At 38.7% G+C, this 26126-nt stretch overlaps 1 protein-coding gene across 7 annotated transcripts in view; it reads right to left on the bottom strand.

The window, feature by feature from the left end:
* The window catches only part of FBXO25 (F-box protein 25), a 653677-nt gene extending 628483 nt beyond the window's left edge, over positions 1–25194 (bottom strand). For 2 of the 7 annotated variants that reach the window (XR_008209965.1, XM_052697564.1), the window contains exons 1-11: positions 25099–25133; positions 21321–21380; positions 20680–20823; positions 15422–15528; positions 14139–14188; positions 12973–13065; positions 9936–10029; positions 9125–9309; positions 7207–7389; positions 5215–5358; positions 1084–1110 (exon numbers count right to left, since the gene is read on the bottom strand). Coding sequence is in view for 6 of the 7 variants with exons in the window: in XM_052697564.1 (XP_052553524.1) it covers positions 1084–1110; positions 5215–5358; positions 7207–7389; positions 9125–9309; positions 9936–10029; positions 12973–13065; positions 14139–14188; positions 15422–15528; positions 20680–20816 (1020 nt within the window). In the remaining variant the exon portion in view is untranslated. The other 5 variants (XM_052697595.1, XM_052697583.1, XM_052697572.1 and 2 more) reach the window with 5 other exon arrangements.
* Positions 25195–26126: the final 932 nt, after the last annotated feature.

The raw sequence follows: 26126 nt of genomic DNA, 5'->3' as shown, positions 1-26126 counted from the left end.
TCCATGCAAATGTTATGCCAGAAAAACATTCTCTAAGGTAGTTGCTAATGTCTCCTCTAATAATGATACTTAATATCTTGTCATGGTTATGACTAGAAATTCCTGGTTTCCAGGAACAGAACATCATAAAAATGAGATTTCTGAGAAAGATGTTAGGATTTACCCTTCTTTAGGGCTTATTTATACTTCTATGGCTGTTTTTTTTTAGATCCAATAACAATCTCCATTAAAAAAAAGCAAGGAGCTGATTTAAGTTATTAAAAATGGAAACTAATTCTACAGTAGCAAAATGATGTGGATGGAAAAGAAGAATCACAAGCATCCTGTCTTCACATCCATTTCTTTCCGAAAAACTCTTTCCCTTGAAATTACGCTTACTAACACTAATGAAGAATAATTAAAGTCAGATTGATTTTCAATATATCTGCTTAATTTAGAATTCTATTTTAGCTTTAACAGAAGAATTCACCAGGAAGAATGTTTACTGACAAGTGTAATTGTTTTCTTCCTCTGATTTTAATCATGACTGCAAATTATGGAGCTCCCATGACAACCTGAGAGCTAGTCCTTTTCTGAGTAATTATTTCCACCATCTCTTCATTGATAAAACATCATTAATTGTCTCCATCACCTTCCTCAGTCCTGTGTACCCTGTCTTGGGAACTGCTTTTCATAAGAGTATGTGTAACTACAGCATTCCACGTGGATTTTATTCTATGTTAGTACCTTTGTTTAAAAGTATGTTTGAGGATTGTATTACTGATGTCAGATTTCAATACCAAATTAGATACATAAGTGTTTCACACAAAATAAATGAGACTATTTCTTAGTGTATTTCAGTAATACGTTACACTTTCATTAGATGCTGAATAACAGTCTCCAGTTTTAACAGCAATACAGCAGTAATGAAAAATAAAGATTATGAAAAAACAGAATGAAAGTCACCACTGCTTTATCTAATAGGGACATGAAAAAAAAATCATTCCTGCTAAACAAACAAAAAAAGAAACAAATAGAAATGAACGTGGTATTCACATTACAGACTAGTGAGCACTGAAAACAGATGAGACGTGAAAGAAATACCTTGAGTAACAAAGCAAGATGGTAGTCCTTTGAAATCGTGAACAAGGAAGCAGGAAGGAGAGCCATAAAGTAAAAGAAGCAGAGTTAAGGTTTACTGAAGCTAAGGTTTATGTGCCACTTCAGAATTGTCTTGTGGCAAATCACAAGCAGTTAAAGAACCAAAAGTCAGCACAAACCCTAAGAAGGACTAAAACAAAGCATGAAACATCACTTACAGAACACAATTACAGTGTTACATAACACTGGAAGTATTTAAAAAGCAAGAGTTATTTCAACTTCTACAGCTACCCCAGAGATGGCTATAATAAACTGAGTTGGCTAAGAAGATAAATTACAATGGCAGTGTTACCTGGTGGAACCAAATAGCACAGTATGAAATAGTATATACAATAGCATTTATATAAATGCTGTACATAAAAGGCACTAGAGGTATTACCGGCCATAAGTAGTTTGTTTGTAGTTCTACAGCACTGAAACCACACATTTGTTCACTTAGTGTGGACAAACCCTCACTTCTCAAAGCTAACATGACACTTCTCAAAGCTTCCTACAGTCATTCCCTCCATTACAACAGATCCTTTTGTATGATGAATTTAGGAGTCGCCTTACAGTTTTAAGCATTGCTACGGTCAGAAGTTTTAAAATACAGCAATTCAAATGCCTCAAATCCTGCTTCTTGAACACTCTTGAAGATGACTGTAACACACTGAAACATGGAAAAAAGGATTACTTCCCAAATCCAACTGCTTGCCAGTTCAGTTCTTTTTTTCCTGCAAAGCTTTCTTTCAAAGGACACAAAATGAAGGACATCAATTTCTTAAACTGATGCAAATTATTCTCAGTAACAAAGCACAAGCCTACCTATAGCTATCTCACAACCTTGCTGCTTTGGTTCTTAGAAACTTAACTCTCAAGAATAAGCTCACCCATGGCTAGTTTCTTCAACTTATGTCAATGCTGCCACTTAGCTTAAATTCCCCTACGTAGCAGTATTTATCCACCCCTTCTGTCTCTAGGACTTCATGGAGAACAGTTATATTCCTTCCTAGCTTTAATACATCCAAGTTAAAAGAAATTCTAATCTTCATCCTGCAGAATTTTCCTCTGCAACTATCCCAGTGTTTTACTTTGTTCTTGACTGGGGGAGGGGGAGAAGCAACTGCAATCTAAAAAGCATTCAGTTCATTGCCTGATGTTCTTCTGAATGCCCCTGAAAGCAAAAACTGTCTGATTTTTCAAGTGAAAGAAAAAAAGAAACCAAGTTCCTATATTATAAGCTATCTAAATAGTGTTTTCATTTGTTTCAAGATTCAAAAGCTTGCTACTTTTCCCTCTATCAAAAGGACTTGTTCTTCTAAGATTTTTTCTTTTGTTATACATCCAATAGTATTTAAGAATAAAAGCTTCAGCTGAAAATAAGTGTGTACATTATGTCTGTGCATATGAGCAGCTGACAGTCCATTTTATAATCTGCATAATAAAGCAGGATACTGAAGCTTGAATGAATTGGTAAAGCCAGAAACGACTAAGAAATATTGTCACCTAGCACAGAGTTTTGCTACAACTGACAGAAGTCAGTCTGTTCATGTCATCATCATGCCCCTGCACTCTGCTTTTCATCCTTGTTCAAAGAGCATGGGAAAAGAGACAGACAAGTGTCTGAAAAAGCAGAACTATTTTTCCCCTCCATACAATTCCATGCTGCTAGTGCTGCTTTGCTCACATTGCCTTGCCACTGTAAACAGAGGATTTTTTTTCAGAGCAGTGATTTAACCTCCTCTCATCTCTGCCAATAAGTGCACCAACTGTGCAGAGATCAGTTCTTCTAACCATCTTCCAGCCTGATCAAGTATTTCTGGGCTGATCTGATCAAGTATTCAAGGCTTAGAATCTCAGACCTGGAGAACCAAAACCGAATGCAAGCTCAGAGAATAATTGAGCCTGAAGGTCTTCATTCCAGTCTTCTCAAAGCAGAGCCAGCTCTGCAATCAGTCCAGCTTGCTCAGAGCCTTTATACAGTCACGTCTCCAGAAAATTCCAGGATGGAAACTGCTCAACTTCTTTGGACAAATCATTCCCTTGCTTGGCTGTCCTTGTGGCAGGCTCCCACATTCTCCTGAAGTGGTGTTCTCCACCCTCTCCTGACATGGCACATCTCCCAAACTATTCGTCCCTCCCTTCTTCAATGCCTCCTCTAAGACACAATGAATCAGATCAATGAATCCCACAAAGAAAGCTATTTGCTTTGCTATTCTCAGGGTAATAATTCAGTTCCAAATCACCTGCTCCAGAATCATCTAAAAAATCAATCTACAGCCACACGGTACCTCAGACCTATCCAGATCTCCAGCACGAGGCTGTCAGTATTGCAAAGGTAATCAATAATTAGATACTCCTCAAACCAAAATACCTTTAACAGCTCACTCTCGTTTCATTAAAAATACAAATCCACAGAGAAGATGCTACTGTGCCAGCAATAAACTGAAACAGTCAAGGTGGCCATATCTGCCTGCAGAGATCCACTGCCTCTTACTATCATGTGGCCTCTGATGATAAATGATTTCAAGTACTTAGTCATCCCTAAATGTCCAACTGTATTAAAAACAGAATGAGACAGATGTACTGTAGAAAGCATCATACAATAAAGGCAGACAACCCAAACAAGTCTGATACCAGAAATGCCCACTATTTGTGTATATACTATATGCTGACCTTGATATGCTGGCTGAACACATTCCTATTCAGGGCAAAAATTATGCATCTTTTTTCCATTGTGATAAAACAGTTTGAATATAGGTTTTGTTATTTTTGCCACTCCATTTCCAATCAACATAAATGTATTATCTGCAAATTTTCAAATAGAATATACAGAGTTGTAATCAGATATTTAACTCGAAAAATCTGATTGTGTCTTTCTGATCAACATGTTTCTGTAAGCCCTATCTCAGAGAGACAAATATTCTTCACAGTCATTCACGTCACTGCTTTGTGGTAGTACATACATTTGTAAACAATTGTTTTTAAGGATGAAGCACAGGAAAAATTTCATCAAAAATCTGATTGCAATCTTGAGAACTTAAGAATTGAAACTACTGCCATCAAACCTAACTTTCAGAGTTACCTACATATACACAGCCTAAGACAATTCCTCTTCAATCAGTGCAGCCTAGGCAAACCAAGAGATTGGACACCCATGCCCTACATATTGGACAACATTGAGACTTACTGGGAGGGCTCCTGTGATGTCAAGAATGCTCAGATTTAAAACAACATTCTCTGTACCATGCTATTTCTGTGCTGCTTATCCTGTTCAGCAACCTCATTATTTATACAGAAAATGAAGCTTACCACTGATATGCAACAAAATTACAGAAAGAGGACAAGAGTAACTAATTTCTGTGAACCAGAAGATGAATATTTCAAGATTAAGATTCCTGAACTGTTTCTTACTTTTTTCTTGCGCCACACGTATGTGGTTTTTGAGCTGCAAAATTAAAGACACCTGACTGATTAAAAGGCTAAATAATGGTACATATACAGAAAGTAAAAGCAGAACTATCAGTTCATGTAAGAGCAAAATAGGAAAATGCTCTACAAAACAAAAACCATCCTGCAAGACAGAATGCTTCACAGTTATAATTGTACTTTGAATCAAGTTTCAAACATTCCTCAGGGTTACACGTGGGACAGAAGCAAGACTACAAAGATACTCAATTTTATACCAGTGTGGTAGGAATGCTACAGGAGTAAGTTATTACACTTACATTGACTGCCATGCCATCATGAGGAAAGAGATGCCATAAACAGAATGTCACACCATAGAAGTCTTAAGCAGCTTTGCATAATATTAAGAAATACAGTGCAACACAGACTGCAGCTCTTTCCATGTGACAGTTTTCCTTGTAATTTTTAAGCATTAAGGTTATCAGATGTCAGGAGAAAAATGCTAAATAAAGAACAAGTCTGGAATTCAATACCAATTTCATATGAAAGCTTTATACGTTACTTAAAGTTACATATGAATTGACTGATCACCTTTCACATGAAGTTGATAAGGTGATCTCATGTTCCTTTTCAGGTAATCAGTAACTGCTTGAACCAATTTCTGCTTATGTATTTCAAAGATCTTACCTTCCAAAACAGAATACTACAGTGTCGACAGAAATGCAAGGTGTCTCCATACTGTTCCTTTTTTGGGTAGTATTTCTGAAGTGCAAAGTACATCAGCTTCCAGTCAATGTGACCCTTCTCTGACAGAATCAAATGCCTACAAAACTGAACATGAAATTAATACATTCCTTTAAAATAGTGAAAGAACAGTCACATCAGGTAAAGGACTAAGAAAAGAAGCTGAAGTGTTATAATTGGAATTCTTTGAAGTCAATAATCTGACATCATACATTTCTGAAAAGTAGCAAGATAACTAGCCACAAAAAAAGTTGAATCTAAAAATAGGAAGAGATTTGCAAAGAAAAATAGGTCATACACAGCTGTTCTTACTCAGTAATGATTATAATTGTCAATAACTACATAATAAAAACAATATTTAGAGGCATAAATTTATTTCATACATTTAAAAAAACACCTCAGGAATGAGAATCAAAGAAGCATTAGGCTTAAAAAGGACTTCTAAGACCATTGAGTTCAACTGTCCACTTACCACCAATACTGCACACCAAACCATGCCCTTAAGGAAAGGGCTACTTAAATGCCCCAGGAACAGCAGCTATACCACATCCCTGGCAGCCTGTTCCAATGCTCCACCACCCTGAAAAGAAATTCTGCCTAGTATCCAATCTGAACCTGCCCTGGCACACCTTGAGGCCATTCCCTCCTGTTCCATCAGTGATTGTGGATTACTATTCATTTTTATTAAGATAGTAAGTATTAATTTCGACAACTCCTTCATCTTTAAAAGGACATAAATGACTATTTTCACATTCTATGAAATTTCTAGAAGCACAGCAATAGTCAGTGACTGATTAATTACTTGAAGGCATACCTGCATGCAAAGAGTAGGTAATGCATAACAGCATTTGTTAAGACTTCACATTCCACTCAGTTTGGATTATTGCTAATACATTATGTGCTTCCTTCACTCACAAGAACAGTGCCATATGGCAAACAACAGCACTGCCTTTGTGATTTGTTATACTTTATTTCCTAATAGCTTCCCTGTGTGGAATTCTTTTTTTCTTTTTTTTTTTTTTTTCCCCAAAAGTGCTCTTTAGATATCAAACAATTTATTGTAGTTGTTTTAAATGGCTCAACATATATATCATTTCTCCTCTCCTATGCAATCCAACACTACTCTGTAGCTATTAAGGTACCACACTCTTCAGAGAAAGCAGCATTTGATATAAAGTTTGTTTCATTTTATCAGTAACCTAATTAAAATGTTAATATTTAGGAATGCACTGACAAAGCTGTGCAGAAGTGTTCATTATGCTCATAATGCTGAAATGCTTAAATTATTTTTTCCCAATGTTACCTTAGTGAAACAGGTTCCTCTCTAACTATTGTCACTGTTTAAACCACCTTACTTCATCTAACCTCAAAATACATTCAACTGTTACATACAGCTTGAACTTCCCCCCACTCCCTCAGCTTGCCTTTGACTACATTTTCCATTATGCTCACTCCAAAGCCTCTCTCCTTACTCAAATTCTTACTAGGGTCATCCATAAGGGAGTTTGTACCTTTCCAACTATACTTGTAATTAATTTTTTAAAATGTGTTTTTTTAAATGGCAAAAAATGCCAGTCACTGACCACATAGTAACAAATCTGTTAGACATAAAACAGAATAATTTCATGTCCAAGCAATTAATTCTGTCTGCCTATCTTGATTAAGTAAGACAAATTTTACTCTAGATCCTGAAAATGGCAGAACATCACCTCTACTACATTTGTTGGGACTGTATAGGAAAAAAAAAAAAAGCTTAGGATAAAGGGAATAGCTACCCTAAATTCAGACCTGTCAAAAACAATTTTTCAGATGAATCACGTAAAAAAACCAAGAGATAAAAAGCACCATTTTCACAAGCTGTCACACTTGTAAGTTCACACTTCATTTGTGTATCACACAGCAAGGGAGGCTCACATTTATGCAAATGATTATTACCTGCTTTTCTGCAAAATGGTACTGGCAGAGTTTTTTCCACAACTGTCTGTCTTCACTGAGCATGTACAAAGTTGGGGTCACTTGACCCAACGTAATAATGTCCCAGCCATCAGAAAATCTGTGTAAGATGTTACTCAGCATATGCAGAGGAAGATCACTGAGCGTAAGACCATTGTTGACTTGCTGGAATGAAGAGTTGAAAACTTAGCTAAAAAAAGCTTGACAATAAAAGGTACAATAAAATCCTTAGAGATACCTCAGCTCTTATTTGTACAAAACCATTGAGCAAAAGCATTGAGGTTAGTCGTGCGATAATCTGAATACTAGATTAAAAAGGTTTGAAGTGATTATAGGATGTTTCTCAATTCTTATTAGGAAACAGCATGTGAATTTCTCTCACAAGGAGTACAGAATGCAGTACAAAATATAGGACTGAAGAGTAGAAAAAAAGAAAGCTTTCTTTTGCATCTGTCTTCATAATGTAAGTTCATCTCTCAAGTCTGGAAACAGCTCCCTTGATAACACACACAAGCAGTTCTGTAAGAAGAGACAGATCAGAGCACTGAGAAAGTCCTCCATAAGAGTCTACGCCTCTGCTGAAAGTTTTCTTCTATGGGGTAAGCGTAACTCACGCATGACTGAATCTAAAGGATGAGCTTGTTGAAAAGATGACAGAAAAGTTTTTCCCTGGAACCTGCAGTGCTACTGGAGAGCACTGGAGGCCCTGCTGCCAGGCAAAGGATGGAGGCTGCCGGCCCCACCTAGTGGAGCTGCCCTGCCAAGGAGCGCTGGTCCCACCGCAGCTGAACTCCGGCAGCCACTACTTCACATCTGTTTACTTCACCACCATTCATCTCACTTACAGATGAAGTCTTCCACACAGTCATCTGTTACAAACACCCCTGGGACTATCGCTGTGCTCACTACAAACACTAGATTTCTCATCAGTTATCTCAACCAATGTAGGACAGCTCAGATGGCAGTGGCCTGCTGGAAAGAAGTACCACAGCTGTAGCATCTCTCAAGCTCTGTTTTGGTTGGCTGGCATATAAGAACTGCTGAGATCAGGCTCCCAATTTTTTTTTTTTTTTATTATAAAGTTGCTGACATATTCAGATGCCCAGCACATGCAGCAATTTCAAAGATGAAAGCTGTTACATGCAACATCTTGGAGCATTTCTTTTGGAAGTGCCCCCGACAGGCTAAGCCTGAAAACACAAAGTTCCCTGCTTATCTTCAGAAGCTTCCACTTAAAAAAAAAAAAAAAAAAAAAAAAAAAAAAAAAACTTGGAAGAGTTTATACCATATACTTTAAATCAAGTTCCATGATCACAGTCCAGATGCTAAAATCATTATCCTTTTTCACAAAAAGCAACTGTGCTAACGAATACAAGTGTAGAATTGTTATTCCTATGTTCTGCTTTTTCTCTTCCTGGTCCAAATAAAAAATTCACCTTAGGTTTGCATTTTTAGTACTAGAATATTTACTTCAGTATCAGAAATTTATGTTTTGTCAGCTCTACCTGAATACTTGGGGAAACATCTTTAAAGTTCTCTGGATGAGAAAAAGGATTACAGCTACACATCTGCCAGAAAACTGTAGTATAGCTATGATACCAGCCCTCATCAGAGAGAATCTATTAAAATATTACGAACAATTTCCTTTTCAGGAATCTCATTACTTCTCCAAAAACCAAGGAAAAAACAACAGTGATCTGAAGTGGGCTTCTGTCTCAAGGTGTTAGTAACTCATATTACTTTATCACTTTAAGCTACTTGCTGAAGAAATCTCTGCTTTCTGCTGAGCTCATCTATTTAGAACGCATTTGAAGTCTTGTTCACTTAAATTCATAAACCCACGTTTAGTGTACTCTCTCTCGTCTCTCCCCTCCTCCACAAGCACAATTTAACAACATACCTTGTTCATCTGAAGGTTTTTTAGTTGCTGTTGCCACAAGCGGATGGTTTCTAATCGGCACATCCAAATATTAATGTTCCCTACCAGAACGGATTTTCCTACTCCCCTGATCAGTATACAGAGAGTGGAACTCAAATCCTGTAGAAGATCTTTGATTAATCGTGGGTTATGATGGTCTTCCATGACTAGAAAAACAAAACCAGATACAATTTTTTTGTTATCTCAGTTACCAAACCTATATAATCAGCTTAAATTAACTCAAGATAACTATTTGTGTGAAAATTGCTGCCCTGCCTCATCCTCTCTCTCACATTCATTAATGCTGTTCCATAAAAGGTAAATAATTTTAGAAAAAAAAATCACAAGCAAGTTTGATTAAAGCATCATACTATGTATTCTGTAAACTCAACACCAACTTATAAATTCAAATTCTTTCTATTCAGAGCTGACAGTACGTTACCTCCACTTAGTGTGGTTACCACAAAAGCCTGATCAATATTATGTGATAACTTTTTAAAATAAACTGTACATAAAAGCAGCTATGTACTTTAGACCTTAGTGTGTCATGTACATTGAAAACCAATCAAGTTACTAAGCTTACCACAATTGTTTCTTCTAACAGATAACACGTTTAATAACGACTATAATTTAATAGCAGACAATAGTTTGTTTCTGAACAGAATTTAGCTGGCATTTTACTTCACTCATCTGTTTCAACACGATTCAATAACAGAAAAACTACTTTTCTCAAACTGGATGGTAGGTATTTCTGTGGCATCTGAACAAGCAGATTATGAAAGCCTCAGTTTACCTTTCCGCACAATTTTGTCTAAAATGTTGAAGTAGTTCTTCTGTGCTGCACCACTCAGTGATGTCAACTGGGATTTTGCAATCAGCTGCAAAAGCTGTGGCAAAGAATTAAAAGTCAGAAGACAGAATAAAAGATCGGACTCATTCAGCTTACATACATTCGTTTACAACAACCTACAGCACTGCAATTGTATTTCACAAAAATGGAACTACAAAATTGGGAAAACAAAGTAGGACAAATGCAGGAAGCTTTAAGCATTACTACTGGAATCTCATGACCAACTCACTGAGAGATATATTCTCAAAACACTATACAAATCAAGCACATATCTCTATCACAGAGCACATGAGATCTGATCTTCATAAATTGTAATGAAACAAAATTTGTGTTTGTGAAATTGCAATACAACACAGTAGTTGAGTCCTGATTGTCCTGACATATTCAGTGGCCAGAAACATCACTCTGAACTGATTCCAGGTACCAGACTTCCAGTTTGAGTGAACTGTCACACTGGCTGAACTCAGGCATGACAACCTAATATGCTACTTCCTTCTCATGAAGGGAAATGTGCCATTTTACATAAAGGGAAGCATGAGACTGCTGTACCCCTCCTACATTTAGTAGGGGAAACCACAGTAATTTAAGAAGGAACAGTATTCATTTCTGGCATTGGTATCTTTCCCATAACATATAGCAACCATCCACATGATTCTCTCTGGAATTGCTACAATCAGAACAGTATTAAGAACAGGAAGAATAGTCTGAGTGAAAGAAACTGAGTGGATGAAGTTCTTGCCATGCATGAATATCAAGCTCTAACTCCTCGAAGCAGGCCCTTCTCTATTCTTAAGATCTGTGCTGATTTGGTTTAAGAGCTGATAAGGATTGCCTCTTCAACAACAAAAAAAGTCACTAAGGATCAATTATAAGGAAGGTCTCAATGTCAGGATGGTATTGCAAAGTTTGAAAATATAGCACCAAGTTCTGCAATTGCAATTCATAACATCGCTCAGAATAAAAGCTCCCAATGCATCAGAAATGGAAAGCAGGGAGCAGAAACTGCAATTCCCCACAGAGTACTCTAAACACAAGCTTGCACAGCTATGCTTTGTAGGAGGGCATCAACTACTGGCACAGAGGGTGCGCAAAGGCTAAGCCTGCCAAAGAATACTTTGTATCTTCATTTGCAAAACACTGAGTTGACACTACATCCACCATTAATTTTCCTTTGGAAGAGGAGAATACACCTGTTCTCTCTCTGATTTAATAACACTCCTTCTGGCTTCTCTGCATGTCCCCTGACACAACATTATGTGCTGTGAAAGGAAAAAATATCTCCTGATGTATTTAAATACAATTAATCTATTTTTATAGCTTTTGAGACCTATAGCTTTTTATCAGGACCTTTCTCAGTATTTTTAGGGCTTTTTAATTTGATTAACAGTTTAGAGAACACCTAGAAGTCTCAGGCAGTTTGCCAGTTCAAGTACACACGTTTCTTATTTAAAGTCATATTACTTAAACTGCAGATCAAATCCAAGAAAAATTCCACCCAGCTGATTTTAATGAAGATGTTTTCAGTGAAGGTTAATATATAAGGAGTAAGACTGTTTTAGCAGGTGCATGAGTACAAGGATTTAACAAGTTCATCCTTGTGATACATGTATAGCTTTGTCTTATGTTGTCTCAAGATTATAATGTCAAATGGATCACCTGTTTATCCAAATGGAAACACCTTCTGATAAGGCCATCCATACCAATCATTGAAAAGCTAAAAAATTGTTACTACATTACAACATAACAAGTATAGGAAAACCTCCTCTCTCCACTGAGACCACTAGGGTCTTGAACAGACACTGGTATTAACTTTTGACAATGGTTGAAGGTGGTTACTTAGCTGGAGATTCAAAGTGGATCACCTTGGCAATCTGGGATTCAAGCAAAGATACTCAGTATGAGCTGATATATAAGAATAAACTAAAACAAAAGCAAAACTTTATCTTTCTATCCTTGAACGCAAGAAGCAGCCCACCACACAAGACTAGTCATTACTGTGTTCATGCATAGCTAGCACATTAATCCAGCAGTGAGCCCTGGTGGCCAACGTCAGTCGGATCCTGGGGTGCAATAAATGGAACATGGCCAGCAGGTCAAGGGAGGTGCTCCTCCCAGTCTCTGCTTTGGTCAGGTCTCATGTGGAGTACTGCATCTAGTCCTGGGCTCCCTGGTACAAAAAAAGACAGGGATCTCCTGGAGAGAGTCCAGCAGAAGGCCACAAAGATGACAAAGGGCCTGGAACATCATTTCAAGTAGGCAGACATCTTGAAAGTTAAGGGATGATAGGACTTCCCTACACTCATGGTTTCAGACCCTTTGTCCTCAAGACTAGATCTGTCCCCACAAAAACCAGTTAAAACAGAGAAAGGGCCTTTGCAAGAAGAAAGAATCACAGTATTTACACAGCGTACTTTACCTATAAACTTCAAGCCACTATATTATTGTTAAAAGACAACCTCAATAAAATTGCTGGAATACGATTAGGTTACATGGGATTTTAACAAAGATGAATTGTCTAACAAAAAACAGTAATACAGTTAATCACACTATTAAGAAGCTGTAGAAGAAACTGAAGAATATTTACACATCAAATATTGTTCTGACAAATATTACTTCTGGTCCATGTACTTAAGAGTTACCTTGCTTTCCTATTTTTGCTTGTAGGGGAATTATTTTCCTTTAAAAAGATTTCGTTACTGAGATAGAGCAACAACTGGATCTACCACTGTTTCACTGTAAATATATAGCAGAACACTGGCCATCACCATCCTTCCTAAGCTGAAGGCTTCCACGGAAGAATATAACTAGTTCTCACAGTAGAAGAATTATTCTGTTTCAAGTAGAAGTCCAGCTGCTTCACGCAGTATAAGTTACATATATATACAGGATATTTACACAGACCTGTCAGTGCAACTTTTGTATGCGTGGGCATATCAGCAAACACATTTGTAAAGAAAAACATATAAAATAAAGAGCTTACTTTGACCACATAATTGAACCTTCTGATGTCCTGAATTGCACTTGAAAAATCCAGGCGATTAAAAGCTTCTCCCAAAGTGCAATAGCCATGTCTCTGAGAAAAGGAATAAACACTGGAAGTAGGAAAAAAGCAAACAGGAGAACCACCTCACCCATCAAACAAAATGGTCTACAAAAAACACTGCCATGCAACAGAAGCATACCTACACCACATTCCCTGGAACTGTGATATATCTGAAGATTTTTTTATTATTATTTCTTGAAGAAGAAATGAAACCAGTTCCAAATAGCCTATCTAACCTTGGCAATGTTACTTGGTAGCAAGGCCATAAATTCATAATCATTGCCCACTCTGGTATCAAGCGTTTGAGAATCTATTCTGTTCCTGCATGATCACAATGCTGATACAGTCTAGTGCTGTCATGCCAGCATAAGATACAAGAATGACTATAAGTAATCAACCCTGCTAAGAGAACCAAAGGAGAACTGGTAATGAGGATAGTCAATTATCAAAAGACAATAATAACTAAATTCAAAGAATAAAGTTTATGCAAAAGTAACCAAAAAAGTATTTTATATGCAAAAGTATTAAGGCATTACATGGCAAAAAATTGTATTAGTCTACTCCTACTCACTTACAAAGTTGAAATTTTCAGCTTTGAACCATCTTTTAAGAAGGACTATTAAATACTGCACAAAAAGTTTAATTACACTAATCAGCTCAACTTGATATGTGAGTTTAGAAGACTCAAATAGGAATTTAATTCAAACAATAACATATTTTGTCCACTTCAGGAACTGGCAAAAAACACAAGCAAATAGTCACGTCACCAGTACAGTAACTTCTGTACAAGTGGGGAGTAGGGAAAATCATCCCAACATACAGCTTATGAAGGATAGCAGTGAGTGGTTTTAGGCAGTGTGTTTTGGCATGGGTGACCCTAAACATACACTCAAGTTCCCACATCCTTACCAGAACTATCCACATAAAAGTCACACAAAAGTGACTTTGCTACCTGCCTTTGCCTCCCACAGTCATAATGCTATCAGTGAAGAAAGAATTAAGTATAACTAAGAAGATGCAGAACATGTTTTTCTCTTATGTGAGAGTTGCCATTTAAGCACAAAGACCATAGAAACTGATGACCCAGAGCATGCAGGACTTACTTCTCTGGTGCTTTCCTTATGAACATAAATCCAATTTTCACGATAAAAACCTGAAATAGAAACATAAGAACTTTTAGACTGCCATTTGAGGTAGTATGTTCCAGGAAGGCTTTGAAGAAAATAGACCATCCTCAATAAAATGCTTAATAAGAGAGGAGACAGAACAATTTTGGTGAAGGAAGTTTTTCAGAGCTGAAAAGAACAGCTACAAATGTCAGAAGTTACATACTTTAAAACATACTAAAGTTAAACAACATAAATCAAACAGGAGTGAGGACCACTGGCAGATGTAGCACTATTTTTTTTTTTTTTACTGCATACCAAAAAACAATCTCTCTCTTATAAGCACCACTACTTTTCAGTACACAAGGCTCCTTAGCACACAAGGGAGTAGAAATGCACAGCCTTTTTTCACTGAAGGCTCTACTTCTCTAACCTGTTTTTTTAAGAACCCTGCAGGAAAGCCAACTATGCAAGACCCACAAAGGCAATTTCTACATTCAGCTTTCAGAAGTCTGGATACAGTGGCAAGTGAAAGTTCTCTTACATATCGCCATGCCAGTATATTGAAACACTTTCTAAACCAAGGCAAGCTGGAGGATGCTTTCAGCTTCCTCTATGGCAATCTGTTAATTTCAGAAGGTACAAATAATGAAAATCACTTCAAGATCAATGCACTAGAAGCCTCCACAGTTTGCTATAAACTTTTTTCTTCTTCTACTCACTCTATCAAGGCCTCAATTTCAAGTACTTTTCTTGCTGTCATACGCTTGCAATCTAAAACACGGGTCCTCTTTTAAAATCAGCAATCAACAAAAATAGATTTGATATTTCAATGAAGATATTTTTCATGAAACTCAATACAGGCAAAATCTTTAACAAAAGCATTACGACAAAATATATTTACTCCTGAACTAATTCTAGAGCTATTTGTGTAAGCAAATATAGAAATAATTGAAAATAAAAGTGCTGCTTTGATAAGCAATGACTTCCCTAAGCAGCCAGAAGAACTTAATCTAAAACTAGACCACAAAGCAGAACAGCAGTTTGCATTTGATGCTTACTAATTAGAAACTGCTATTCTTAAATGAATTACTTTGAATCTTTGTAAATCCCACAATAGATGACCAATGCCACAGCTCAATTAAGATGCATAACTTCTGGCACTAAACTTCTGGCCAGTACAAAGACAGACATAATTTAGAAAACTATCCTGTATATGAATATATATGAATGGCTGAATCTACAACAGTTTAAAATAAAGGAAAATAACTCAGCCTTACATTGTGAATCCGTGTTGTTTCTACAGTGATCTTTTTTCCTTTTCTTGGCTGCAAATTCACAGTCCTCAGAAGCATACATTTCATCATCATCACCGCCAGTTAAGATACTAAAATAAAGACATAATTAGAACAGCAGTAATTAAATACCTACGCTGCATACTGCTTATAATTCTCTACATCAAAAAACTTGGTAGAAAAATAAGTTGTTTTTTACATGTTGGCTGTCTACTTGAAGGTAGGAAGCAACCTCTCTCAAGATATATGCTACTGTGTTCTTTTCTTCCCAGAGTGTTGAATTTTGTGTGCATTTAATCACTTTGATACAAGTATCTTCTTAGTAGCTATTACCTCCTAAGTCATTACTGATATTAAGAACAGACTACTGAGGAGACAGTAGTAGCTGAACAATTGGCTATCTGCTAAGTTTGAGGGTACCAAAGTCACAATTTGAAATGGACCGAGCCATGAAATTGCAGCACACAGGTGAAAATCAGCACAAAATTACTGCACAACCACACAAGGGCAAGACGACAGCAAAAAGGCATCTCTCTTCTAACCACTCTCAATTTTGGTGAAAAATAAGGAAAACTTCTTAAATGCACAAATCACAACACTGTCCATGATTTAGGAGGTACCATACCGTGCTACCAGATGTCACAGGGCACCAAGAACCATGCAGTGACCACTAGCTCTTCCAGGGGACAATCAAAGCTAAACCTGTGTCACTTCTGAGAGCGAGTTACATAACTTGACACTGAGGACTGACTACAGCAATTCTATTTCTCACATAAGCTTATATTCTAATGTTCATATACATTAAAAACTCTACCTGTGCTAAGGTTTTTGTTTCAATTCTCACAGAAAATAAGGAACAGCAACCTAGATAATGAGCACGCATTTTACATAGAGGCAATAACCTTGTGTAGATAACTTGAGTAACTCAGGGTACAGCACATTGAAATTGAACTACAAGACTTATTTCTTCATCAGCATTTTTGATAAGAAAGCATTATACATCACTTTTCCCATACTTCCCTTACTTTCCCTTAAGATCTGGATTTACCTGTTGAATCTATTTAGCAACATGTTTGAGGTTCAAATTCTAGCAGCAAAATGCAAATGCTAAAACTGAAGGTCACTGGTTTATGCAAAAGTAACCTGTAGTAAGGCATCACATGGTAAAAATTGTATTAGTCTACTACTGCTCACTTACAAAGTTGAAATTTTCAGGTTTGAACAATCTTTTAAGAATTATTAAATACTGCACAAAAAGTTTAACTGCACTAATCAGCTCAACTTAATGATATGTGAGTTTAGAAAACTCAGAAACAGGAATTTTCATCTGAAGTTTAATAATCCCCCCCTCCCCCTCAAAAAGAAGCAACACCTCTGCATTCAAGTAGAGCTCAATTCAAGCTGAGGGCTTAGTTCATGTCTGAAGGCATTTAAAGCATAGACTCAGTACTTCCACATTTTCTAGTGCTGACTAGACATCACATCTAGTCAGACAGTGAAAGAGGAGAAAAGAAACTGGCAACCACTGGAAGTAGAATATAACACTGACAACTTATTTGGATTATGTAGTGTTCTAACCTTCCAGTTTTTGTTTGTTTTTAGTGCTCTGTGGTGTCATCCTCCACCCCCCCCCCATCACCCTCCACCTCCCCCCCAAAAAAAAGCTTTCGTAAGAGAAATCACCAAGTTCACTAAAAGAATTAAGTTTTAACATTGACTGTATCATCACATCACACGAAAAGTTGTTGCAGAATCCAAAAAAGAGTCCAGCACTCCTGGTAAAGCTTCTGGCTTTATCACCCTAACGTCAGCTACAAGCCATTGAGATCCAGGCTGATGTTCTGCTATATAGATCAGGCAGAACAGAAACATGCTCACTGACCCAGTGCACTGGGCCAGGCAGGGCAGGAAGCATTGAGAAAGGCCATCTTTAGAACAGGAAGGTTTATCTGGCACAATTCCTACTTTTGTTCCTGGAGAGAAAGAGCCCCTGGAAAGCAATGTAGAGCAGTAATCTATCTGCAGTTATTTAAAGCCTCTTTCCTTCCCAAACACTTCCTCTAGTATCAGACAAGCAAGCAAGGCAGCCTAATAAGACCAGTCCATTAACAAGAGGAATTGCAAAGAGGAATATTTCAAATGTTTGTCTGATATCCAAATTCAGCCATGACATTCCAGGAATTCAGGTCATTTTAGAGATGAAACTTTGCCTGAGGATTTTCTCACACGAGACTTCACCTCCTTGTGAAGGAAGAATTCATTGTTCACTTTGTGTGTAGTCCTTTTCTGTGTATCAGTAACCAATGTTATTCTTGGAAAAATATAAGAGGTTTGTGTGTTTCCAGACACTGAAAAGAAAGTAAGGGTCCCACAGCTATCAGAAAGAACAGGACAGAACCAAGAGCATGTCTACAGCAACTTTTTGCCTTTTTCTTTGCATTCCTTTAAGAAATTTGAAGAGCTGGCTGTTCAAAGCCACCACTCCAAATACCAACTCCTGCTCCTCCAACCACCAAAGTGCAGCTATACAAAGTCAAAGAACTGAATCATGTGCTACATACACCATTATATGTATGATAACTTCATGTTAACAGTTGTTACCATACCACCATTCCTAACATCTGACTGCACCTGACAGGATTTAAATGCAGACTTAATATTGCCCACGTATAGCTGTTCTGAAGTTCAAGTCTTGATGATAGATTGATTGATGATATAGATTGCTCTGTAGCTTCTAAAAACAGAACAGTGTCCTACATATAGTTTAAATTACAATATTCCACATAAAAAAGCATGCCAGAATTTCCACTCTTTCAAAAGTGTAGTTTCATGACACTATTTTATCAACCTTCTGGAGTGGAAGACTTTGCAGGGCTATCTTAACCACAGCTATTCTTCTTCATCCCCTTGCTTCTTTTCTCATTGAAGAAGAAATGCCTTCACATCATGCATTTACCTATGGAGACATAGTCCTAGTCTATCCAAATATGGAAAATTCCTAAGTTCAGTGCCTGTACCAAACAAAATTACAGTATATTCGTCAAATGCTAAACTTATCTGAGACTGAGGACTCCTATCCAGTGCTCATAGAACTTCTGTGAACACCACAGATCATTCAGATAATCAGATGAGAGATACCACAGACAGAAATGACTACCCTGCCAGCCCAACCCAATGTCACTGTCCCTGCTTTGAGTTGTGTCTTCAAACCAGATGGCTTCCAGAAGTCCTTTCCTACCAAAATTATCCTGTATTTTATATAGACATTAATCAGTGTTGAGCAACAGAAGTTAACTCACAGATCCAGAGTTCTCAAGCTGTAATGAAATTACTCCAAGGTACTGCTATTATGCCAAGTACCACCAACTTGAACACCACAGTTTAGCTTTCCTCAATATACATTTCAAGCTGCATATACTGAAGCGACAAAGACATAGGACTGGGGAATATGGTGTGGTTTGGCTATGCTAAGTAGGAGACACGCAAGATGGAAAACTGGGGAATTACTATAGATGAGACCATCTGTTGCAGAATAGGGTGATTCTCAAGTTTGGGATTCTGACAAGCTGGCAAGCCAGCCTAAGAAATTCAAATTGTGCAACATCACCAATATCAAACTTTTATCCAGAGCACCTCATGACCAGTCCCTTCAAATTTATGGTTTTTTTTAGTCCTTAACTTCAATAATCTTGTATCTTCTCAAGCACTTGATTTAAATCCATTCCTAGCAATACAGTCACCAGAAAGTTCAACAGTAAGATCCTTCAAAACTAAGATCCTTCAAAACTAAGAAAAAGCTGAGTATTTCAGCTTGAAGAAACAGTAAAAGCAGTCTAATTTAGTTGTTTGGTGAAAAGATTCTGCATATGTATATGCACAACTAAATATACAGGCACACATTCACAAAAAAAAAAATCAACATACTATTATGATGAGAAAAGCAGAAGTCTTCATTTACAATGATATTCACAAAAATGATTATTCTTGATGTCATACTTGCCAAATATTCATTAAAGCAAACTACAAAATACAAGACTTCATTGGCTGTGCAAGTAAACATCAAAAGTAGACTCCATCTGCCAATAAAAGATTTATGAAAGAAGAAAAAAATTTGCAAGTATATTGAAGGCAACTTTTTCTTCAGAGATTTACTGAAAGTTCTTCCAATATTTTTTGTATCCACAGCAGCCAGACTGTGGGGAAAAAAGCCCAAATGGCATCAGTAACAGATGGACACAAGTAGTAAAGGCATAAAGAAAGCCTGAGATGCTGCCCAGAGAGGTTGTGGTCTCATCTCCTGCTCTGGAGATATCCAAAGCCAATGGATGTGACCCTGGGCAATGTGCTCTCAATGACCTTGCCTGAAGCACTCAGGGTTGGATTAGATGATCCCAGGTGGTCTCCTCAACCTCATTTCTGTGATTCTGTGAGACAAGCTCAAAGCAATTCTTCACCACTTGATTACACTTTAGGTTCAGTTCACAAATTTAGAAACAGGTGTATGAGTAGAAACACAGGTGTATGAGTAGAGCAAGTTCTAGCTTGCCAGTAAATTCCCACTAGATCAGATTACTTTATCATTTACTGGACTAACAGTAAAACACTGAATGTTCCCTTTTCTCATTATGATGACATTAAGCAGGAATTTATAACCAAGAATGTTATCCCAAAGAAATACTTCGTGGCAAAGATAAATCAGGAATTTGTTTGGACAAAGCCACTTCTATCACACCAGTGTGTGGGCATTCTGCCACCAATATTACTTTATTTCCTTCTCAGTCTGCCTAATATGGTTACCACTCATTCTGCAGAGGCATATATAGACAAATACAGTACTAGGTAACTGCCATAAAAATAGCACGAGTCACGCTTTTAGAACAAAGGCAATATATGACTACCATAAATGGGTCCAATCCAGTACACAATCAACAGAAGTGCTTCGTTCATTTCAAGGTAACATTTCACCACACTTGCTGCATTTGCAACTTACAGATATCACTTCAGTCTCAAGAGAAAAAAAAAACCAATCCAACTACACAACGTAGAACAAGATTCATCTGCCTAAAAAAGCAACTCATGAAGTAGCAACAAGTAGATGGACAGTCTACAGAAGAGATAAACAAAGCACACAGCTGCATCTGTATGCTTCACACACATGAAGAGATCACAAGTCAAGTCAATTGCAGCTTTCCCACCTGCTGTTAAATAAAAATAACATGGTTCTGCATGGGCCGATAACTTACACAGTGTGACTGATGTCATTAAGCTGACTGTTTCCACCCTGAAGCGCAGATCCAAAAGGTTCAAATCGTTTCCATCCATCTTCTGTTTTAACCCACCTCCATCCAGGAGACCTCCAGTCTTGGCCCAAAAATGGCATGGTTTCTCTATGAGGAGCAAGAAAATGTACTATTTCAGTTACCAAAACCTGCAGAGTTGGTTATGTCATTTCTCTAACTTTGAAAGTGTGTGATTACATTGTGAAAATAAAGTTCTGTTGAACAGATTCAATAGTTCAAGTACATTTTTGATTCCTTAACCTCATTTCTCCTGTACTTCAGCTTTTCTTAGATTGAAGTAGACTCCACAGTTTTTAAGAACAAGTAAAATAACTTCTGTAGTCCGCGAGAAGAGGTGATAACCAAGCAAAATTAACCATGATAGAGCAGGACTTGAACTACTAGTTTTTGAGATCTGACTATTAAATGGTTGTTCACATCTAATGAGCTCAAACTAATGATTCTCCACTTATTCTTTTTCTCTGTTAAGCCTTCTAAATATCAAGATGCACTACACTGTATACAATGATGATTCAGTACATAAATACCCACTTTCCAAAAATACATATATATTTTTAGGGTCATCTCCCAAGTTAGGCTATTACCTGGATACTCAGGACAAACAGAGACCACAGAATAACATCAGTTGTCAATGACTGAATTTCCTAGAAACAGATACAAGTCAGCACAGGTATACCACAATACAGTGCTCCATCACTCTTTTCCAAATAGGAGAGCCACTTTTAACACGTAAATGCTACGAATTTGAAGAAAACATTTTTCCACACTTTAAAGAACCTGAGCTTACGATCTTTTGCCTTCTTTGTCCCATTCATGGCATTCATACTGTTGTATGTTTTGAGTAGAGATTCTACGTGCAGACTGCACAGGGCAAAAAAGCATTGTGTGTTAACAACTGTGTGTTCAAGTTGAAAAAATATTAGGCCAGATCAGTCAAACATCACTGTGCATTTATGTATCCATTCACACTCCACACACACACTCATCTATCCAACACATTAATTACAGTAAGAGAAGAAACAGAAGGATGAAAAACCGCACGAAATAGAAGCTGAGAAAAAGAAAAAGAAACATCCCACAACACACCACACAAAATGAGGCGCAGTCTAGCCCCTGACACTGATAAAAGTCCTCTTGCTATTTGTATCTCAGCCTTCCTCTGAACCTGACAGGAATCATTTCCAAAGCTCACCACATCCTTCCCTCCAACCACCACAAATTTCATTCACGCCTGCATTCTTTTCCCTGACTTGTTGGTGATTTAGTAATCACAATAGGCATCATAAACTGCATTTCTTCCACTTGCTCAGAACACCTCTCTTTTAGGCTGAAATTAAGACCCTTTTGTCTCTACAATAACTGTTTGAATAGCAAATGTTTATGAGCACATTTCCAAATAAGACAGCTTAAGGTATTTCAACTCCCAGCAACATCAGCAAATATTTTCTACCTAAAAAATGTAGAAAACTATCAAAGATACTAAAAAAACAGCAGAAGAGCAAACAATTTTAAACTATGTCTAGAGATGCAGTGCTCACAAACTATTTTTAGTCAGCAGTTCTGATACAAATATTAAATGTTATTATAGGTACACCTCATCAGCCCAAAAAAGTTAAAAACTAGAGTGAATTCAGAACTATAGAGATAATAGATTGAAGAGGAAAGAAAAAAAAAGATGTACAATTTTTAAGAATAGATAGAAATAATTGTTGGGAAAATGAATAAGTGCTTGCAGCATGGTGGAATGCATATTCTTACAAGCTAATGGGGTAAGATACATAAAAAGGAAAAGCTTCCTGAAAACAATACAACACAGAAAACTTTGTTCTAGAGGACAGCAGCAGCAGGAATCCAAAGCCAATCAGAACAGAACAGGCTTGTAGGTAGGTTTTTAAAAGTCTTGAATTTTGGAAAAAGGTAGTTTCAAGTTAGCACCCTTACCAATGGCACGATACGTATAACTCCCTCCCGTGAAGCCATACAGGCATTTAAAATAATAGGCTTCAGCACACACATGCTCTAAACCAGTCTACTTCCCAGACGTTTAGGATGATTTGGAAAACTGATGGCCTTTTTTTGGAAGGTTTCAACACAGAATAGAATTTCTTCTTCATCTGTCTTTCAAATAATGACATTAAGCACTTTTAAAGTAGTAGCAGCCACAAGCACACCCACAAAGAGCACTGACACTTGCTCCAGAAGTCTCGGAAAGCTGCACTTAAGATAGATTTCAAGCATAGCTCTTCCACATAAAATCATTAACAGTTGAAAAGACCACTAAGATTACCGAGTCCAACCATCCACCCATCATGATCACACCACTAAACCATGTCATTAAGTGCAATACCTACAACTCCCTCAAAAACCTCTAGCAGTGGTGACCCCACCTCTTCCATTCCCAGACTGTTCCAATGCACTACCACTCATTCTAGAATTTTTTCCCCAATACTTAATTCGAACCTCCCCAGCACAAGTTATGGTTGTTATGCTGGAATGGACTGCCCAGGGAGGTGGTGGAGTCACAAACCCTGGGGGTGTTCAAGGAAAGACTGGATGTTGTGCTGAGGGACATGGTTTAGTGGGAGCTATTAGTAACAGGTGAACAGTTGGACTGGATGATCTTTTAGGTCTTTTCCAACCTTGGTGATTCTGTGATTATCTCTTGTCTATCACTAGCATCTAGTATGTTGAACACATTATCTTTTTAAGATTCAAAAGTAAAAAAGCTATTAAAAAGATCAGATTACTTTAAACTTAAAAATTTGTGGAAGATGACAGAAAGCCAGCAACTGTGTAAAGCCAATACACATTGACCTATTTATTTGTCCCTCCAAAACACAGATATTTTTAGCCCAAGACACAGTCTCACTATCACACAAACCAAGAGTGTATCCCTTCAGGAGCAATTTCCAAATGCTACTTGTATGGATATGGGTTTGGGGCTCTTTAACATTCAAAAGGATTTCTGTTCTTGATATTGAGCAATTTGCTCATCTTACCAAAACAACTACTGTGGAGAAAAAAATCTGAGGCTGCATAAAGAAAAGAGTTAATGGAGCATAACCTGGTCTTAAGCTGGGCACAGTTTAGTGATAGGACTCTGTAGGTCAGGCTAACAGTTGGACTTCATGATTCTGAAGATCTTTTCCAACCTAGATGATTCTATTGTCATTAGACAACAACAGGGGCTTAATGGAAGACATTACTTGCATTTTAACTTGCTCCTAAAAGCCAAACAGGAGCAAGAATTCTTCACTTCGCAACATACAACTTTTCCTCATAAGGATGGCAAAAAGGACAGTGGAGACAAGAGCCACACTAAAGAAGCATGGAAGGAATAGCACAGAAGCCTGTGTAGGTCAGGCTTAATACAGCCTGAGACACCCATCCACTTGCAAGGGAGCTCTGTTTAATACAAAGTCGGCAACTTACTACAAAAGTAAATGCTACTACAAAGACATTCATGATTGTGGCAAGATCCTATTACTCTGCCAACCTACTAGAGAAAGTCTCTTCTATCTATACATTCCTATACTTCGGAACATATAATTATGACTCAAACCATTCTTATTATTCCACAGCAAGATCATACGATATTAAGATCCCTTTCAACCCAAGTAATTCTCGGATGGGACAAGTCAATGCTCTCATGTTTCCCAGCAATCCAACAGCACACCCTCCCTTGCAACCCTAACATTACCTTTTCAGGAGCTCAACCTTCACAAGGAACTGGACCTTTACACTCACGCTACAGGCAGGTGATGTTTTTCCAGAAACCAGCCTAATCAGCCTCTATGACTCAGAAGTCAGAGTCTGATTTGACTTCATCCCCAGCCCATGTTACTTCATATCAAATAGCTGCCTCAAATCAAACCTTGAGGTGCTGCAGAGACTCAGCTGCAGCTTCTCTTCTTGCCCACCCCAGTTGCACCTCTTATTTCCCCACACATTTAAGCACACCCAGGCTGTACAGGACCCATTTTTCAAAAAGCATGGATAAAGCCCCTCATTTTCATCAGAATTCCTACCTGAAGCTTCTCCCCTCTTCCCTGCTGCCACCCTTTGCTCACCCCAACTCCCTCACTGCCCTGCAGCCCCCGGTACAGCCTCACTCCACTCCCACAGACAGGCTCCCAACCCCCAGCCTCCAGCACGCCGTCCCTCACGCCCAGCACCGGCCCATTCCCATCCTTCCCCATCCCACGCCACCGCAGCTCCGCTCCCAAACCCCTCACGCCACGTCTGCCCACACCCAGCACCAAGCAACCCCCGAGCTCGCGACACTCTCACAAACAGCCCCAGCGGCCTCACACCGCCTACTTCGCACACCACCTCCCCACGCCCGGCCGGCCCGTCCCATACCTGCCGGCGGTAGCGCGGCTCCCCGCAGCGCGATGGAGGCAGGCCGCGGGACTATTGACGGAAGTAACATGGGGCGGCTCTGACCCCGCCCCCGCGGCGCGCTGATTGGCCGCCGGCCGCGGCGCTTGTTGCTACCCGGCAGCGCCCTCGTCTATTGGTGCCGTGGGGGCGCTGGCGTCAGCGGCGGGCGGGGGCCGGGCGCGAGCGGGAAGCGGGGCGCACGTGCGTCAATGTTTTGCCGGCGAGAGGGACTGAGGGGGGCGGGGTCGCGGTTGCGGCCGCATCGTGGCGTCTTGCCTGAGCCTCGGTGTTGTACGCGGAAGCCCCTCAGGAAGCCACATCCGTGCGGCTTGTAGCATGTCGTAGAATCACAGGACGACCGGAATTGGAAGGGACTCTAAAAGGCCATCCGGTCTGAGTCCATGCTGTGAACAGGGGCGCCTACAGCTTGAGCAAACGCCGTGCATCCTGACCTTGGGTGTCTGCAGGGATGGGGCGTCCAACACCTCTGTGGTGGTGACTGTGTGTCACAAATACCTCTTCATGACAACACTTTGCTTCTAATCGGCTCTGGTGGTACATAGCCAAAGAAACAAAGCACTCAGCAGAGAGAGTAGGGAAAGGCTTTTATCTCCCTGAGTTGAACACTAAGGCACAGCTAAACAGTGTGGCAGACCACTCAAAACCATAAGGCAGCCACGCTTCCGGATCCAAATGCAAATACAGCCACGGCAAAAGCAGCAGCTCCTCATGGAAGGAAGCTGTAGGCCACATGTCAGTCTGCTTGCGGCAATGCAATTGAAAAGAGTTACCCAGCCTCTCACTGGATGAGAACGTGAGATGGTATTGGCAGTTTTATGCCAGTAAACCCTTTTTGGGGCCACACACTTCCTGTAATTGTCAGTCTTGCTAACCCCCATCTCTTATTTGCTTATTTATTTCTTCTAGCCTGAGTTCTTGCTGATATTGCTGGCTGCTGGTGGCAGCCTTTGGCCTAACACAGCTAGCAAGATAGATGAGTCCACCCA

Source organism: Tympanuchus pallidicinctus, unplaced genomic scaffold (genome assembly GCF_026119805.1).
Source record: "Tympanuchus pallidicinctus isolate F22 unplaced genomic scaffold, pur_lepc_1.0 scaffold1, whole genome shotgun sequence".
Classification (NCBI taxonomy): domain Eukaryota; kingdom Metazoa; phylum Chordata; class Aves; order Galliformes; family Phasianidae; genus Tympanuchus; species Tympanuchus pallidicinctus.
The sequence above is the reverse complement of the archived record's forward strand: the minus strand, read 5'-3'. Positions and strand labels throughout refer to the sequence as shown.